The sequence below is a fragment of the Choristoneura fumiferana genome, chromosome 21, assembly GCF_025370935.1.
Source record: "Choristoneura fumiferana chromosome 21, NRCan_CFum_1, whole genome shotgun sequence".
Taxonomy (NCBI): domain Eukaryota; kingdom Metazoa; phylum Arthropoda; class Insecta; order Lepidoptera; family Tortricidae; genus Choristoneura; species Choristoneura fumiferana.
The window spans coordinates 14,121,555-14,135,502 of NC_133492.1; the positions used below are offsets into that span (position 1 = coordinate 14,121,555).

Consider the following 13,948-nt stretch of genomic DNA (forward strand, 5'->3'; position numbering starts at 1 on the left):
CAGAAGCTTGAATATGTTTACAGCATTTTTTTACTATTGCAAGTTTGTAACACCCTCTCCTTCCTTTTTGGTAACACCGAATCTAGTCTGTTAGCTGTCAGATCAGACATCATAACTGTCACTGTCAAATACCGTTCTTTTCTCTCTTTTCGGTTTTCTGTGCTGTCAGATCGGAAACATGGCTGAGGTTAGCATATAAATAATGGAAATAAAATCCCTTTTTATTCAAATAATCGTGGTTCATAATGCGTTACTCAGTGCAGTGTAGCATGGGTTATTGTTGAATTATTAGTTTCAGTGGTTATTTCACTACAGTGATCAAGAATGTTTACGTTTTGCAGGTCGACGAAACTCTTAAGAAGAAGCGTACCTTCAGGAAGTTCACCTTCCGAGGTGTCGACTTGGATCAGCTTCTTGATATGCCCAAGTAAGTTTATCATGTTGGTGACCAAAATAATTACCCACTGTATAACCAACCTATACTTACTAAACTCAGACTAGTGAAAGGCTACATGTAATTTTGCAATTGTTATCATATATACCTTAAATCCCCTGGCTTTTTAACAGTACAAAGTTTTGATCTCTATTTAAAGATAACTTTTTTCTCTGTTATTAGTAGGTACAGCTCCAATATAATACCATTCTAACCTCAAAACATTGTTTTGGTCAGTGAGCAACTCATGGAGCTGATGCACGCGCGCGCCCGCCGGCGGTTCGCCCGCGGCCTGAAGCGCAAGCCGATGGCTCTGGTGAAGAAACTGCGCCGCGCCAAGAAGGAGGCGCCGCCCAATGAGAAGCCAGAGATTGTCAAGACCCATCTGCGTAACATGATCATTGTACCCGAAATGGTTGGCTCCATTGTCGGCATTTACAACGGAAAGACTTTCAACCAGGTGAGCTTTATAATTGTTACCATTTTTTTTTTAATTCACTCATTGATCTTTCAATAAGGAATATCACATTTACAACCAGCATTCTTTCCGCTTTGTGATGACAACTGCCTATGAACAGAAAACCTTGCTCAAGTTCTTTGCCCCAAGCAAGTCTTGCTATTATATTTTGTAGATTGTACATTATTAATTGTAATTGATAAAACTTTCATAAGGGTTCATTCTAGATTGAGATATTGATAAGGCTTAATGATTGAAAAATCTCTGTTGAAAACATTTATTATGGTTGGGGCTCTGAACTGTTTCAATCATCATTCCCATGTCTTATGAAAATCTAAGGATGAAATGTCCATAAACTAAAACTAATTGCAATTCTGTGACTGTACCTATTTGGCATTTTTAGTTGACAGGATCAATATCCTGTAAAATAGACCAATGTCTATTTTCGTAACACTGCAAACAATCAGTGAAATGCTTCAGAAATCCATCTTTAAATTGTCACAAAAACAGTAAATCAACCAAAAAAAAAAAAATTAAAATAAATTACAGCATATTGTAGCAAATATTATTGGTATTTCTGTTAAAATTAAGTAGTTGATTGTAACAGATCTTGTGAGTTTCTGTAGTGAATTTACAGAACATAAGTTACCCTCACTTCTGGAAGTAACAGGGACAATGTCACTAAGGACCTGTAAATTCATATTACTGAAACAAATGAGACTACGGGGCTGTTTCACCATTCATTGATTAGTGTTAACCGACGGTTAAATGTGATGCCATCTCCGTAGATTTGAACAAAACAAATAGAGACGGCATCACACCTAACCGCCACTTAACACTAATCAATGGATGGTGAAACAGCCCCTAAAAGTGCAGATTTGTTTGACACAGCATTCAATTGTTTGATATTTGTACTTGTTCTCAATGATTAATTTATAACCACTTTGTAACTAAAAAACTTACAAACCATACTTTTTTTCATTCTAGGTTGAAATCAAGCCTGAGATGATTGGCCACTACCTGGGCGAGTTCTCCGTTACATACAAGCCTGTTAAGCATGGTAGGCCCGGTATTGGTGCCACCCACAGCTCCAGATTCATCCCACTCAAGTAGAGTGGTTTACCTCTAGGTTAAGTGGAAAAAATGTACAATTGATTACAATAAAGTATCTTTTGTACCAATCAGCTGGTTTTATTTGTGAATTGTTTGCTAGAGAAGTTATTAAATGATCCAGGATGGAAAGTTAAAGGGTGTTACATTGTAGGGCTTATTAGCTTGTATACAGTTTAAGACATCAGTGCATCCATCCAAGTAAAATTCGACCACTGGAAGCGGATCCAAAATATACTTGCAAGGCTTAAAGCAAGCAAATAAATATATGAGCATAGAGTAAGATCACAAATATCGTTCATCGCGCGTCTGCGGGAACTATAACGATTTTCTGGTATGTATATGAGGTAAACATTATAAATTAGTTTATCACATACCATATTGCTAGTTTTTTTTTCTTTTGTTAACCAAATGAAAAATACTATGACGAAACCTGCAGGGCTACTACGAAACTCACAAATCGAAGTTCGTATCGCAACATCCCTTTCACTCGCGTATTAAATGATATAAGCGTCAGCGGGACGGCAACATACGAAGTTCGAGTTTTACACTTCGTGGCATTGGACTCATACCCACATAGAAAGAGTTAACTATCATCTTTATGAAGTCTATGCATAATAGTGTATAAACCTTAGGTATAAACGCTCGCTCATTCTGAGGGGAGGCCTGTGCCCTGCAGTGGGACGTATATAGGCTGGGATGATGAATTAAAAGCTCGTGGTCCTGGCTATGTTGGCAAAAAAGCTTTTACACTCGTCATGTGCGTAAACTTTGCAGTTTTATAAAGCAATGAAAAATAGACAGCTGGTACTTATAGTAAGTAAATAATTGTTTTCACTGTTATAAATGCTATTTAATTTGTTCACAATCGAAGGTGAAAGGCAGTGTAAAACTCGAGCACCATTTTCCCCTCGGCGTGTCTATCCATCCTCATTGGGTCACAGGTAAAATGGCTCGTTTTATGCTCTTGTTGTACAAACTACTATAATATTAATGATGGCAGTAAAAAACATGAAAAAAATTACAATTTCAAGACGCCAAAATCAACGATCGTCGTTACAACAGTACTACAACGAAACTCGAAGTTTGTGTCGTGCGATCCCTCTGACACTTATACTATTTAATACGACAGCGAGAGGGACGGTACGATACGATACGAACTTCGAGTTTAGAGTTTCGTAGTAGCCCTGCAGTGACAATGTGTAAACCCTGCACTTTACTTAGCCTTACAAGATAGCATCTCTGTCGCTCATGCTAGAAACGTTGCAGCATATCTCTTTCACTCACGCATTTATTTCGGTGAACACGTCAGAGAAGTGCTATATTTTAAAACACACTACTAAGGAGTGAGGATAGGCTTTCGCACCTGTTGCACTAGATAATAATTATTTTATTATGTTTCATCACTATTTTTCATTATATTTTTATTTTTGCACATGACCACGTAAGGCAGCAACTGGCAACATTAAAAAAAACTGCAGAATCCGTTGTATGTTGACTGACTACATTTTGCGAATATCAATTTTATTTAGAGTATTTGCTTCAAATTTTTGTGTTGGTTTGCATTGCGAGATTATAATGTTCAATTATTAGTTGTAAAAATACTTGCAAGTTTCAGCTATTTGTCTTGTAGCGTTCGCCATGTGGGAGTTCCAGGAGGCGCTGGAAGAAGCTCGGGTATTCGGGCCGGAGCTACTTCACGTCGCCCGCCGTGAGATTTGTACGTTGCAAATTATTCAGTTATTTATCTTAAATAAGTTTTGTAGCACTAGCTGTCTTCCCTACTTTTGACCTTGCCATGTAACAAAGCAGCTGATCGCTTTCAGATGCTATAAATTCGAATCTAGACATCACACCTTATGGATTACGAAGTGTACCCACTCATACCGAAGACGGCATACCCATCAGGAAGTTGTATGTCGCAAACCTGCCTCCAAAGGTAATCACAAATATCATTATTATGCACTTATGCCACACTGTTTACCTTTTGCCTATCTAGAGTTGTCAAGATAATAAACAATAACATTACTGCCGTTGATACCATTGTTTTGAAGTTTTGAAATGCTGTATTTTTATCAAGTTGTCACAATAATCTTCAAAATCACACTTTGTTGTGTTATTTATTTTGTTTTTTTTTAATATGCTTTAATTTTAGGACATGATATAACAACCTTTTCAATGCTATAAACTATAATAACTAAATATCTCCTGTGACACTGCTAAAAAAAAAGTTTGTGGTTGTGCAGTGCATGCATGTAGTAATTTATTATGATATACCTAGCTATAGCTAAACATGACATTAACGCAGGAATATTTTGTAGACAACACGCACAGAGCTGTTTGGAGTGTTTGCTCAGTATGGATTTATTAAGAGTTGCTGGCTGAGGATGGGGGACCGAGGTCTCACTAAGAACACCACACCCACCTATGCTTTTGTCACATTTAGTGACCCAGCTGATGCTCATAAGTAAGTTTAGAGTCTTTCATTTATTCAGAATGTCTTTGTAGTGGGCATTGTGGGCCATACTGCTTGTAAGCCGAAGCCATATTGGCTTAACACACAGGTGCTCACAATTATTTTACCATATTTTTAGGGTTCCGGAGCCATGTCTGTCTGTCTGTCTGTCTGTCCGTCCGCGGCTTTGCTCAGGGACTATCAATGCTAGAAAGCTGTAATTTTGCACAGGTATATACATAAACTATGCTGACAAAATGGTACAATAAAAAATAAAAAATATTTTTTTTTAAGGTACCTCCCATAGACGTAAAGTGGGGTGTTTTTTTTTCTCATCCAACCCTATAGTGTGGGGTATTGTTAGATAGGTCTTTTAAAACCATTAGGGGTTTGCAGACGATTTTTCGATTCATTGATTTGTTTGCGAAATATTCAACTTTAAAGTGCAAATTTTCATTCAAATCGAGTGTCCCCCCCCCTCTAAAATCTAAACAGGTAGGTGGAAAAATTTTGAAAAATTCAGGTTGGTAGAAAGTCTATCAAATTTTCAAGGAAAACTATAACGGGTAAGTTTGCTTGAGAATTATTAGTAGTTTAAGAGAAATTATTAGTAGTTTGAGAATTATTATTAGTTTAGGTAAACTTGGAAGATTCCGTATAAAATACGAAATCCTTAGAAAATTTTTACTTAATTTTTTTGCAATGGCTACGGAACCCTATTTTGGGCGTGTCCGACATGCTCTTGGCCGGTTTTTTTACCTGAATCTAATGTACACAAAAGAGCTTTAATGAACTAAAATAATTTCTTTGCTTTCTTTTGAATTTCTTTTTAGTTCATTGATGTGGACCTCCGCAAACTAAATTATATGCTTTCAATTATCCAAGTCAGAGTTGGAAGCAAAAACCGTGCTGTGGGGGGGGGGGGCTTGCGGCACAAATTAGCGCTGCCTACCCTGTGGGATACAATGCACACTAAAGGTTTCTACACATTACACCATATCATGCCATGACCAGATCATAATAGCAACGTGTCAGACAAAAATATAATTTTGTACCAAAAAGTATGCTGGCACGTTATTGTTGTTGTTGTAACACTTTATTACCTGGCACGTTTCAGTAATGTGTGGAGACCTTTATGCATATTGGTGTGAATTGTTGTACAATAATTTTTGAATGTGGAATGCAGGGCCCTGCTGGCTCCTGAAAGCGAGAAGGCACTGCGGGGGTTCAAGCTGAAGACGTTCCCGGCTGACAGCTGGCACCAGCCGGCCGAGGACGCTGACGGCCACGTGCACTGGAAGCCGCGCGCGCCGCGCCGGAACAGCGCCACTCTGTCGCCTGCCCCTGAACTACCAACAAGTAGATCTAACTTTTATTTTAGAGCTGACCCTCGGTCTGGAGAATATTTGGTGACCTACTTACTTGCAATTTTTAGTTTTTCTTTTACTTTGTTGCAATAGTAATAATAGCTTTAGCCCGTATTCATCTGCCTAGTATTCGTTCATCGCGCGTCTGCGGGAACTATAACGATTTTCTGGTATATAAACAATTCTATCCTATTTTAAAGTCAGATTGCCAGTCGCAACAACCAATGTGACATGGTGCCCTTAAAAAAAACAATCACCTTGTGTTAATGTGTTTTGTAATTATACCTACAATTTCTACATTTTTACAGACACTACCCAGGAATCATCCAACGGTAGTGGTGAAGCCACTAGCTCGGTAGCTGAGAGTAATGCACCAGTAAGTATTTGTGACTGCTTTTACTGCAAAGTATATTTCTGTTGAATGCTTAGCGATAGCAAAATAAGAAACAATATACAGTGTGGAAAAATAAGTCGAGCCCTGGAGTTGGCTCATTTTACTTAAAGGACATTCCTTTATTTTTAAAAAGAAACAAAACTGCATTCAAATATTTTCTTTGTCTAGACAAAGAAGTGGCTTATTGTGTTGAGTTCACAGATCGCCACATTACAGAAAGAAGATATATATATAATATATATATATATATATATATATATATATATATATATATATATCTTTTAGAATATATCTATATTAATAATTTCGTCAAGGGGTACGGTAGACTCAAACGAAATGCACATCAAATTGAAGAGCGTAAAAAATTAGTCAATCCGAGTCGACAACTTGTAGGCGGAAAATTCGGATTATCGAGTATTTTCAATATAAACTTGAATAAATGACTAAGTATATAATGACGTTGCGAAGTAAACATGTCAAAGTCATCACATCAAAGTGGCGTTAAAGTCACGTCATCACGTGTCACAGGTGTCACAGGTTTGCATTTCGTTCTCCATTGTGACCTCTTAAGGGCACCACACACGGTACGATTTGTCGATTTTCATCAGATCGATCGTAGGTACAGATCGTAGGTCTAATTTCTTTGATTATGAGACAGAGACATCATAGTTATTTGGGCAAATAAGATTTAGGAGAAATATCTACTATAATAGTGAAATACCGATACGTAGGTTAGCTGGGCTGGGAATATACGTCAGATTTTTTGATAAGTACAACAGTCTTTAACTTGGCAAAAAAAATTTTTAAACGTATTGTTATTAGTACATTTTACCCGAGCGAAGCCGGGTTTCAGTCTATATATATATATATATATATATATATATATACTAAAACTTGCCTCGCCCGGGACTCGAACCAACTAAAATAAAAAAAAAACCAGTTCAATTCGATTCAATATTTTCAAAGCTATTCATTTGTTTTAGATATCCGAAGAAGATGATGGCAAGGAGAAGACCTATACAATTCTCGACATACTGAACAGGGATTGTATGGCGCATGTGCTGAGTTATGTGCCGATTATAGACCTCATCAGGTCAGAGCGCGTCAGTCGAGGCTGGCAGAGAATGATCCAAGAACATCTCGACAGTAAGACAAACAAAATACAAAACAATAACCTAACCAACATAGAAAAGTTAAACACCTTCGACATTGTCATTTCAAAGTTCAATATCTCAAAAATGACTTAACCGGTTTAATTGAAATATAACTAAGAAACTAACTAAGTTTTGTATAGAAGTTGTGTCACAAAAAGACTATCTCCTTAAAACATTTGCGATTTTTAAAGTTTTTCCACTTCTATCGTATTAGTAATCAAGCCGTAGAGTAGCCTAGTCATTGACATCTATGTACTAGACTGCATGTTTCTTACATCAAAATGGCGCACAAAAACAGTTCACAGCGCGGTTTTGTGAACAGTTCACTATATTCTGTTGACGTTCGTGACAGTGGTTGTGTGAAAGTAATATTGATGATTGATGCGCCGCGCGTTTTGTTCCAAACAGCCAGTCTAGTGCCGTAAGGTACATAGATGTCGATGGGCCTAGTGGTTTGACTTGCCTCGCAAGCAGAGGCTTTGGAGAGTTTTAAATTTACTATGAGCTTTACGGTGAAAGAAAACATCGTGAGGATCCCTGCACACACCGGTGAAGCAATTCAATGGTGCGTGTGAAGTTCCCAATCCGCACTGTGCCGGCGAGGGAACTATGGCCCAAGCCCTCCCATTCTGAGAGGAGACCTGTGCCGTAAAGTGGCAGTGGGACGTATAGAGGCGGAGCCGATGATGATGATGTGTGTGCACTTGTTTGTGCAGGCATCCGCAAGTTCAAGACGTCGTGGTGGCAGCACGGCGCGGTGACGCTGACGACGGCGGTGCTGCGGCGCGTGCTGCAGCGGCTGGGCCCGGCGCTGGCGCGGCTGCACATCGACCACCACTGGTCCGCGCTCAACGACCGCACCGCGCACACCGTCGGCAAGTTCTGTCCCAACCTCGAGGAGCTCAAGGTTAACTCACCTGACACTGACACTGACACTGACACTGACACTGACACTGACACTGACACAACACAAGCACAACGTTCACAACATATGCTATTTGACAACTTCCTTTTCGCGGAATCGGCAAAAGCCGATCGAAAAAAACCTATATGATGTCGACGTAATAAGAGCTAAGAAGGCATTCTTCGGCTCAGATAGGCACGGCTGACGCAGCAACGTCTTTTTCGCTCTTGTTGCTTGGACATAAAGCTTATTTCTATCGGTTATTGCTGATTTCGCGTCCCTTAAAGCGAACTGAAGAGACCCTTAGAGCGTTTTCAGATTATCCTATCCAAGTAAAATGTGTGAAATCTGTACCTGTCTTTCAGATTATCCGATCCGATATCGGATAATATTTCATATACTTTACTTGCCCCGATATCGTATCGGCGTCGATTCCGATATCGGATCGGATAATCTGAAAACGCTCTTAGCCTGCATATAGGTTAGTTCATGGACATTATCCTTATAATTTCGTAACACATACAGTCAAGTGCAAATATATCGATACAGTCAAAGTTACAAATGTATACACGACTTTATTTACTTAACATTAAGGTCGTGTATACATATTTTCATAACTTTGGCCTATTTTCATAATCTTTGTACTTGACTGTACAGTCGGTTTACAAGAGCTGGCACGAATGGATTGAACGAAAGTAATGTCTTGAACATGAAACTAACGTGAGACTCGATATTCAATAAATGATATTGTACCGGATAACTCACGTCTTAAATCGAGTTCACACATGTTGATATATGGAGCTAAACTCGATTTAAGACGTGAGTTATCCGGTACAATATCATTTTGATGAAAGTAATGTCACTTAGACATTTTTGTATTAAAATAGGTAGCACACAGATACTTTCATTCACTCATTCAAATCATTCGTTCCAGCTCTCTTGAATCAACCTGTATTTTACATCTTTTTTTTTTTTTTAAATCTTTTTGCTAAAAGTGGCTCCGACGGGGTAACATTTAGTTAGTGTGATCTGCCTATCCCATTTTGTGTGTATTTTTCTGTTCTTAGCCTACTGATAGGTTAGTTCATGGACCCTTATAAGTCACATTCTAGTTATAACTAAACCAATACGGTATTTGACAACTCCGGAATTTGCCATATCTTCAAAGTCAAAGTCAAAGTCAAAGTATCTTATTTGTAAACATAGGTGTTACATATACACAAGTGTTATAGCGTAATTTTGGTATCACTATGTTTCGCCCACAGGCATACAAAATAATTTGCAAGTTTAAATGTATGTACTTAATGCAAAAATTATAAAATTAAAATCTTCAAAATAAATAAATTACGAGGTAAATATCCCAATACAAAACATTTGAAAAAACAAAACCGTGTCAAACTACTTAATACAATACGTATATAATTAAATTGTGGGAATAGATTTATTAAGATAGGCCAAAATTAATTTTATAATGTCATAATGAAGGAAAGTGGCGTTGGATTGCGTGAAATAAATAAACACTGATAAAACTGCACTTGTTTTATTAAAAGCTTTACAGGCATTTTTGCGTGCGCGCGAATACAGAGAAGGGAAGATAGAGGCGCCACTGACAGCGCGGTATAAAATGTAACTAAGTTGCGTTCCGATTCTAACACCCACCCTTGGAACGCAATCCCATTTTTTCTACACAGTACAAATGTTTATCAGCAGTAGTTCCCTTAGTTAGTATATCTGCAACCATTTTATCTCCACTAACATAACAAAATTTTATCCTTAAGTTAATAACATGAACCTTTAAAAAATGATAACGAATGTCTATGTGCTTTGATCTAGGTAGGTAACAATCATTAGTGGTCAGTTATAGCACTTTGGTTATCACTAAAAATGATCATAGGGTTGCTCTGCTGTGTACAAAGCTCTTCGTCTAGCTGTTGAAGCCAAAGCGCTTCCTGCGACGCGGAGGACATGGCCATGTACTCAGCCTCGGCCGTAGACAACGCCACGGTCTGCTGCTTGTGCGAGCGCCAGGAAATAGCACCTCCCTGTAACAAAAAAGTGTAACCCGTGCAAGACTTGCGGTCTCGCACGTCGCTCGCCCAATCGGCGTCACAGTATCCTGTGATATTCTCATTACCGTCTTTGGCATAAATTAATTTCATGTCCTTAGTGCCTTGTAGGTATCTGAAAATTCTTTTCACTGCAGTCCAATGGACTTGTTTCGGATCTTTTGTTGTATCTGCTGAGCATGTTAACAGCAAAAGAAATATCTGGCCGGGTACTTTGAGCTACATATAGTAGGGCTCCGATGGCTTGTTGGTAAGGACAGTCTGACATTTGTTCCTCTGTGTCTTCATTAAATTTAAGACCAACTTCAATTGGTGTTTTCACAGCCTTGCAGTCTGCCATTTGAATCTGGCCAGTATATCTGATATGTATTTTTCTTGATCTAACATCACCTGGTCCCCTTTTCTAGTTATGTTCAAACCAATGCACTGGCTCGCTTCTCCTAGATCTTTCATTTCAAAGTGTTGTTTCAGGTTGTTTTTCAGCCAATCTTTTACAGTCTGTTGAGAGGTGAACATAATCAGGTCATCGACCCAAACAGCAATGAACGCATTTTTCTCATCATTGTAGTAAACACAGGGATCTGTTTGTGTGTCGCATTCCCAGTTCATGTAAAACATTGTTTAGTTTTAAGTTCCACAGGCGGCTAGCCTGTTTCAGCCCATAAATTGATTTCTTTAAGAGGCATACCTGTGTGCCCTGTCTATATTCTTCGGGCTGTTGCATGTAAATGTCTTTATCAATCTCTCCTTGAAGAAATGCTGATACAGCATCCATCTGATCAATCTGAGACCATATCTAGCAGCTAGAGCAAACAGGTAGCGGATAGTGGGATACCGTACAACTGGTGAGAATATCTCTTCATAGTCTCTACTTTAATCTGGGCATATCCTTTGATGACAAGGCGGGCCTTGTACCGGACAATGTTTCCACTCTGATCTGTTTTTGTTTTGAATACCCACTTACTTGGTAGTGCCTTTTTACCAGCAGGGAGGTCTGTCAGGGTCCAGGTATCATTCTTTATAAGGGAGCTAAATTCCTCATCCATGGCTTCCTTCCATTCTGCAGCCTGCGGGGAAGACAAGGCCTCCTCTACTGTTTGTGGATCTGTTAAGTCGGTAAATAGGCATAAATAACTGCTTCTATCATTTTGTTTATGCAGCTTATCACGGGGTCTCAAGTTAATATTACTTCTAGTAGTCTGCTGAAGTTTACATGGAGGAGAATAGGTAACATCTAGCTCATCAGTATCAGTGGCATACTCACTTGAATCATCTTCATCATACCTTTTATCACAGTCATTACTTGGCTTTGTACCTGAAGGTGTCAGGATGACAGATTCTACTGAGCGACTTGTTGGTTTTTGCTGACTGGAACTGATGGCTTCCGGCTTCATCTTTTTGTCTGGTGAAGTAGAGCTGTCTATTACAGTGTTCTTCTCAAGTGGCAAATTAGCTGAAATATTATCACGGCATGCTGTTAGTATGTTCCCATTTTCCTCAACAAAAGCAACATCTCTGCTTTTAGTTACTTTATGTGTTTTCAAATCCATTAGGCGGTAGCCCTTAGTGTTCTCACAATAGCCAACTAGTAACATTTTAACAGATTTTTTTGTCCCATTTTTGGCGTTTTTCCTTGGCACAATGAACCATAGCAAGTGAGCCAAATATCTTCATGTGCGACAGATTAGGCTTTTTCCTGTCCACATCTCATATGGTGTTTTGCCATCTAAAGCTTTATGGGGAGATCTGTTAATAATGTATGCTGCAGTAGCTAAAGCTTCAGCCCACATGCGCTTGTCCAAATTAGCACCAAACAGCATGCATCTGGCCCTTTCGACCAGCACCCTATTTTTTCTTTCGGCTAATCCGTTATGTTGAGGGTGTGTGGGCTGATGTCTGATGAAGGATTCCATGCTTAGACAAGAATTTCTCAAATGTGCTGTTGCAGTATTCTGTGCCATTGTCAGTTCGCAATATTTTAACTTTAAGGTCATGCTTATTCTCCACTTTCATTTTAAAATCATTGAAAATCTCAGTTACATTCAGTTTATCTTTCATGAAGTATACATGGACCATGCGAGTGAAGTCATCGATAAAAGTTATGAAATATTTCATACCTCCATATGAAGTGGTCTCCATGGGTCCGCACAGGTCTGAATGTATTAGTTCTAAGGGTCTGGTGGCTCTACTGCCAACATTTTTAAATGGCAGTCTTGCTTGTTTACCTTCATAACAATGGATACAGCTGCTGGTGACATCACTTTTGTCCTGAGTCAGAGTCACACCCTCAGCACAACTAGGTAGCTTCTTCACATCTGCCATGTTCAAATGGCCCATTCGGAGATGCCAAAGATGAGTATCATCACTTTTTCCCGCATTTGACAAGTGAGCAGTCTCATAATTGTTCTTAGTGTCTAAGATGTACAGTTTGTTGTGAAGTGTGGCCGAACATACAAGTTTTCCATCTGCATCACGAATTTCACATGCCTTGTCATTAAAAGTAACTTTGTACCCACTCTTGACAATGGTGCTGACTGAAAGGAGATTGGCTGCTAATCCAGGCACATACAAAATATTCTTGATCTGTATTTTGTCATCTTGCTCCAGGTGAATGTCGGCATATCCAACTCCCTTTACAGCTAATGGCTCTCTGTTAGCTACAGTAATTTTTCACAGGTGGCTCGGTGATATTGTACATCCAATCGCTTCTTGACGACATGTGCATGGAAGCGCCTGAATCAATATACCACTTGTCTCTGTCTTCTCCAATGGTGGCTGAAAAAGCTGCCACAAAACTAGAGCTTTCTCCCTTGGTGTGTTCCTTATGCATGGGTTTCTTCCGGCTTCTACAAAACTTTGCCAAGTGTCCATATTTATTGCAGTTGAAGCACCTTGGCCCCTTTGCTTTTGACAATGCTTGGCGTGCTTAGAGTTTGTATAAAATACAGCGTTTTGATTTGATGTATTCACTTCTTGAATTAGCTTTGTCTTCACCAAGTCTGCACTGATTTTAGTACCAGAACTCTCTAGCCCCATAATCATAGGCTTGTATATATCTGGAAGCCCGCCAACATCAAAGTGCCAGCCACTCATCATTGACATCAAAGTCAATGTTCCGGAGTTTGTGAGCAGTAGTCATTATTTTGCTCACATAGTCTTCGACACTGTTGCTCGACTCGAGAGTTTGTTAATCAGGTCTTTGAGCAGGCCACCCTTCTTGTCAAGCCATTATCATCAAAAGCTCTTTGTAGGTTTCCCATACTTCTTTGGCGGTTTGCATTCTTGTACGTGCACGTAATCTGTGGGTCTAGAAGAAGAACCCTCTTCGCCTTCGCCTTTACGTCTTCCTTGGCGTCTACTTTTTTCGCCGGTAGCTGGCTCCACACATTTCCATAAGTCTTCATGCTCCAGATATGTTTTCATACTGAATTTCCATGTTGAGAAGTTTTCTCGTCCGGTTAATTTTTTCTAAACTGAACATATTTGAGCTCATGTTGTCGTATTTATGCACTTTTATGGAGTCCCGGTAACACTTTTTCCACGTTGTTTTAACCTCAAAATTTTTCGAATATCTTGCACTGTCGAAGTCTTATTTCACGCGTACTGAT

At 39.1% G+C, this 13,948-nt stretch overlaps 1 protein-coding gene and 1 pseudogene across 2 annotated transcripts in view; both read left to right on the forward strand.

Moving 5' to 3' along the window:
- The first annotated feature begins 96 nt into the window (after positions 1-96).
- On the forward strand, positions 97-2,071 carry RpS15 (ribosomal protein S15). Its single transcript, XM_074103893.1, has 4 exons — positions 97-187; positions 342-427; positions 671-893; positions 1,878-2,071. Exons 1-4 carry the CDS (start codon positions 179-181, stop codon positions 2,001-2,003), a joined length of 444 nt encoding a protein of 147 aa, XP_073959994.1. The 5' UTR covers positions 97-178; the 3' UTR covers positions 2,004-2,071.
- Positions 2,072-3,460: 1,389 nt separating this feature from the next.
- Positions 3,461-13,948, forward strand: part of LOC141439521 (uncharacterized) — a 21,488-nt pseudogene continuing 11,000 nt past the window's right edge. The window contains exons 1-7 of the transcript XR_012452600.1: positions 3,461-3,720; positions 3,827-3,939; positions 4,322-4,467; positions 5,642-5,814; positions 6,131-6,198; positions 7,200-7,362; positions 8,087-8,277. The product of XR_012452600.1 is annotated as an uncharacterized protein (transcript). The remainder of the gene's footprint in view (positions 3,721-3,826; positions 3,940-4,321; positions 4,468-5,641; positions 5,815-6,130; positions 6,199-7,199; positions 7,363-8,086; positions 8,278-13,948) is intronic.

Bases quoted from the DNA above. Each gene is read 5' to 3' on its own strand.
- RpS15 (XM_074103893.1), top strand. The intron at 428-670 runs GTAAGTTTATCA...TGTTTTGGTCAG, and splicing joins CAGCTTCTTGATATGCCCAA to TGAGCAACTCATGGAGCTGA. The intron at 894-1,877 runs GTGAGCTTTATA...TTTTCATTCTAG, and splicing joins ACGGAAAGACTTTCAACCAG to GTTGAAATCAAGCCTGAGAT.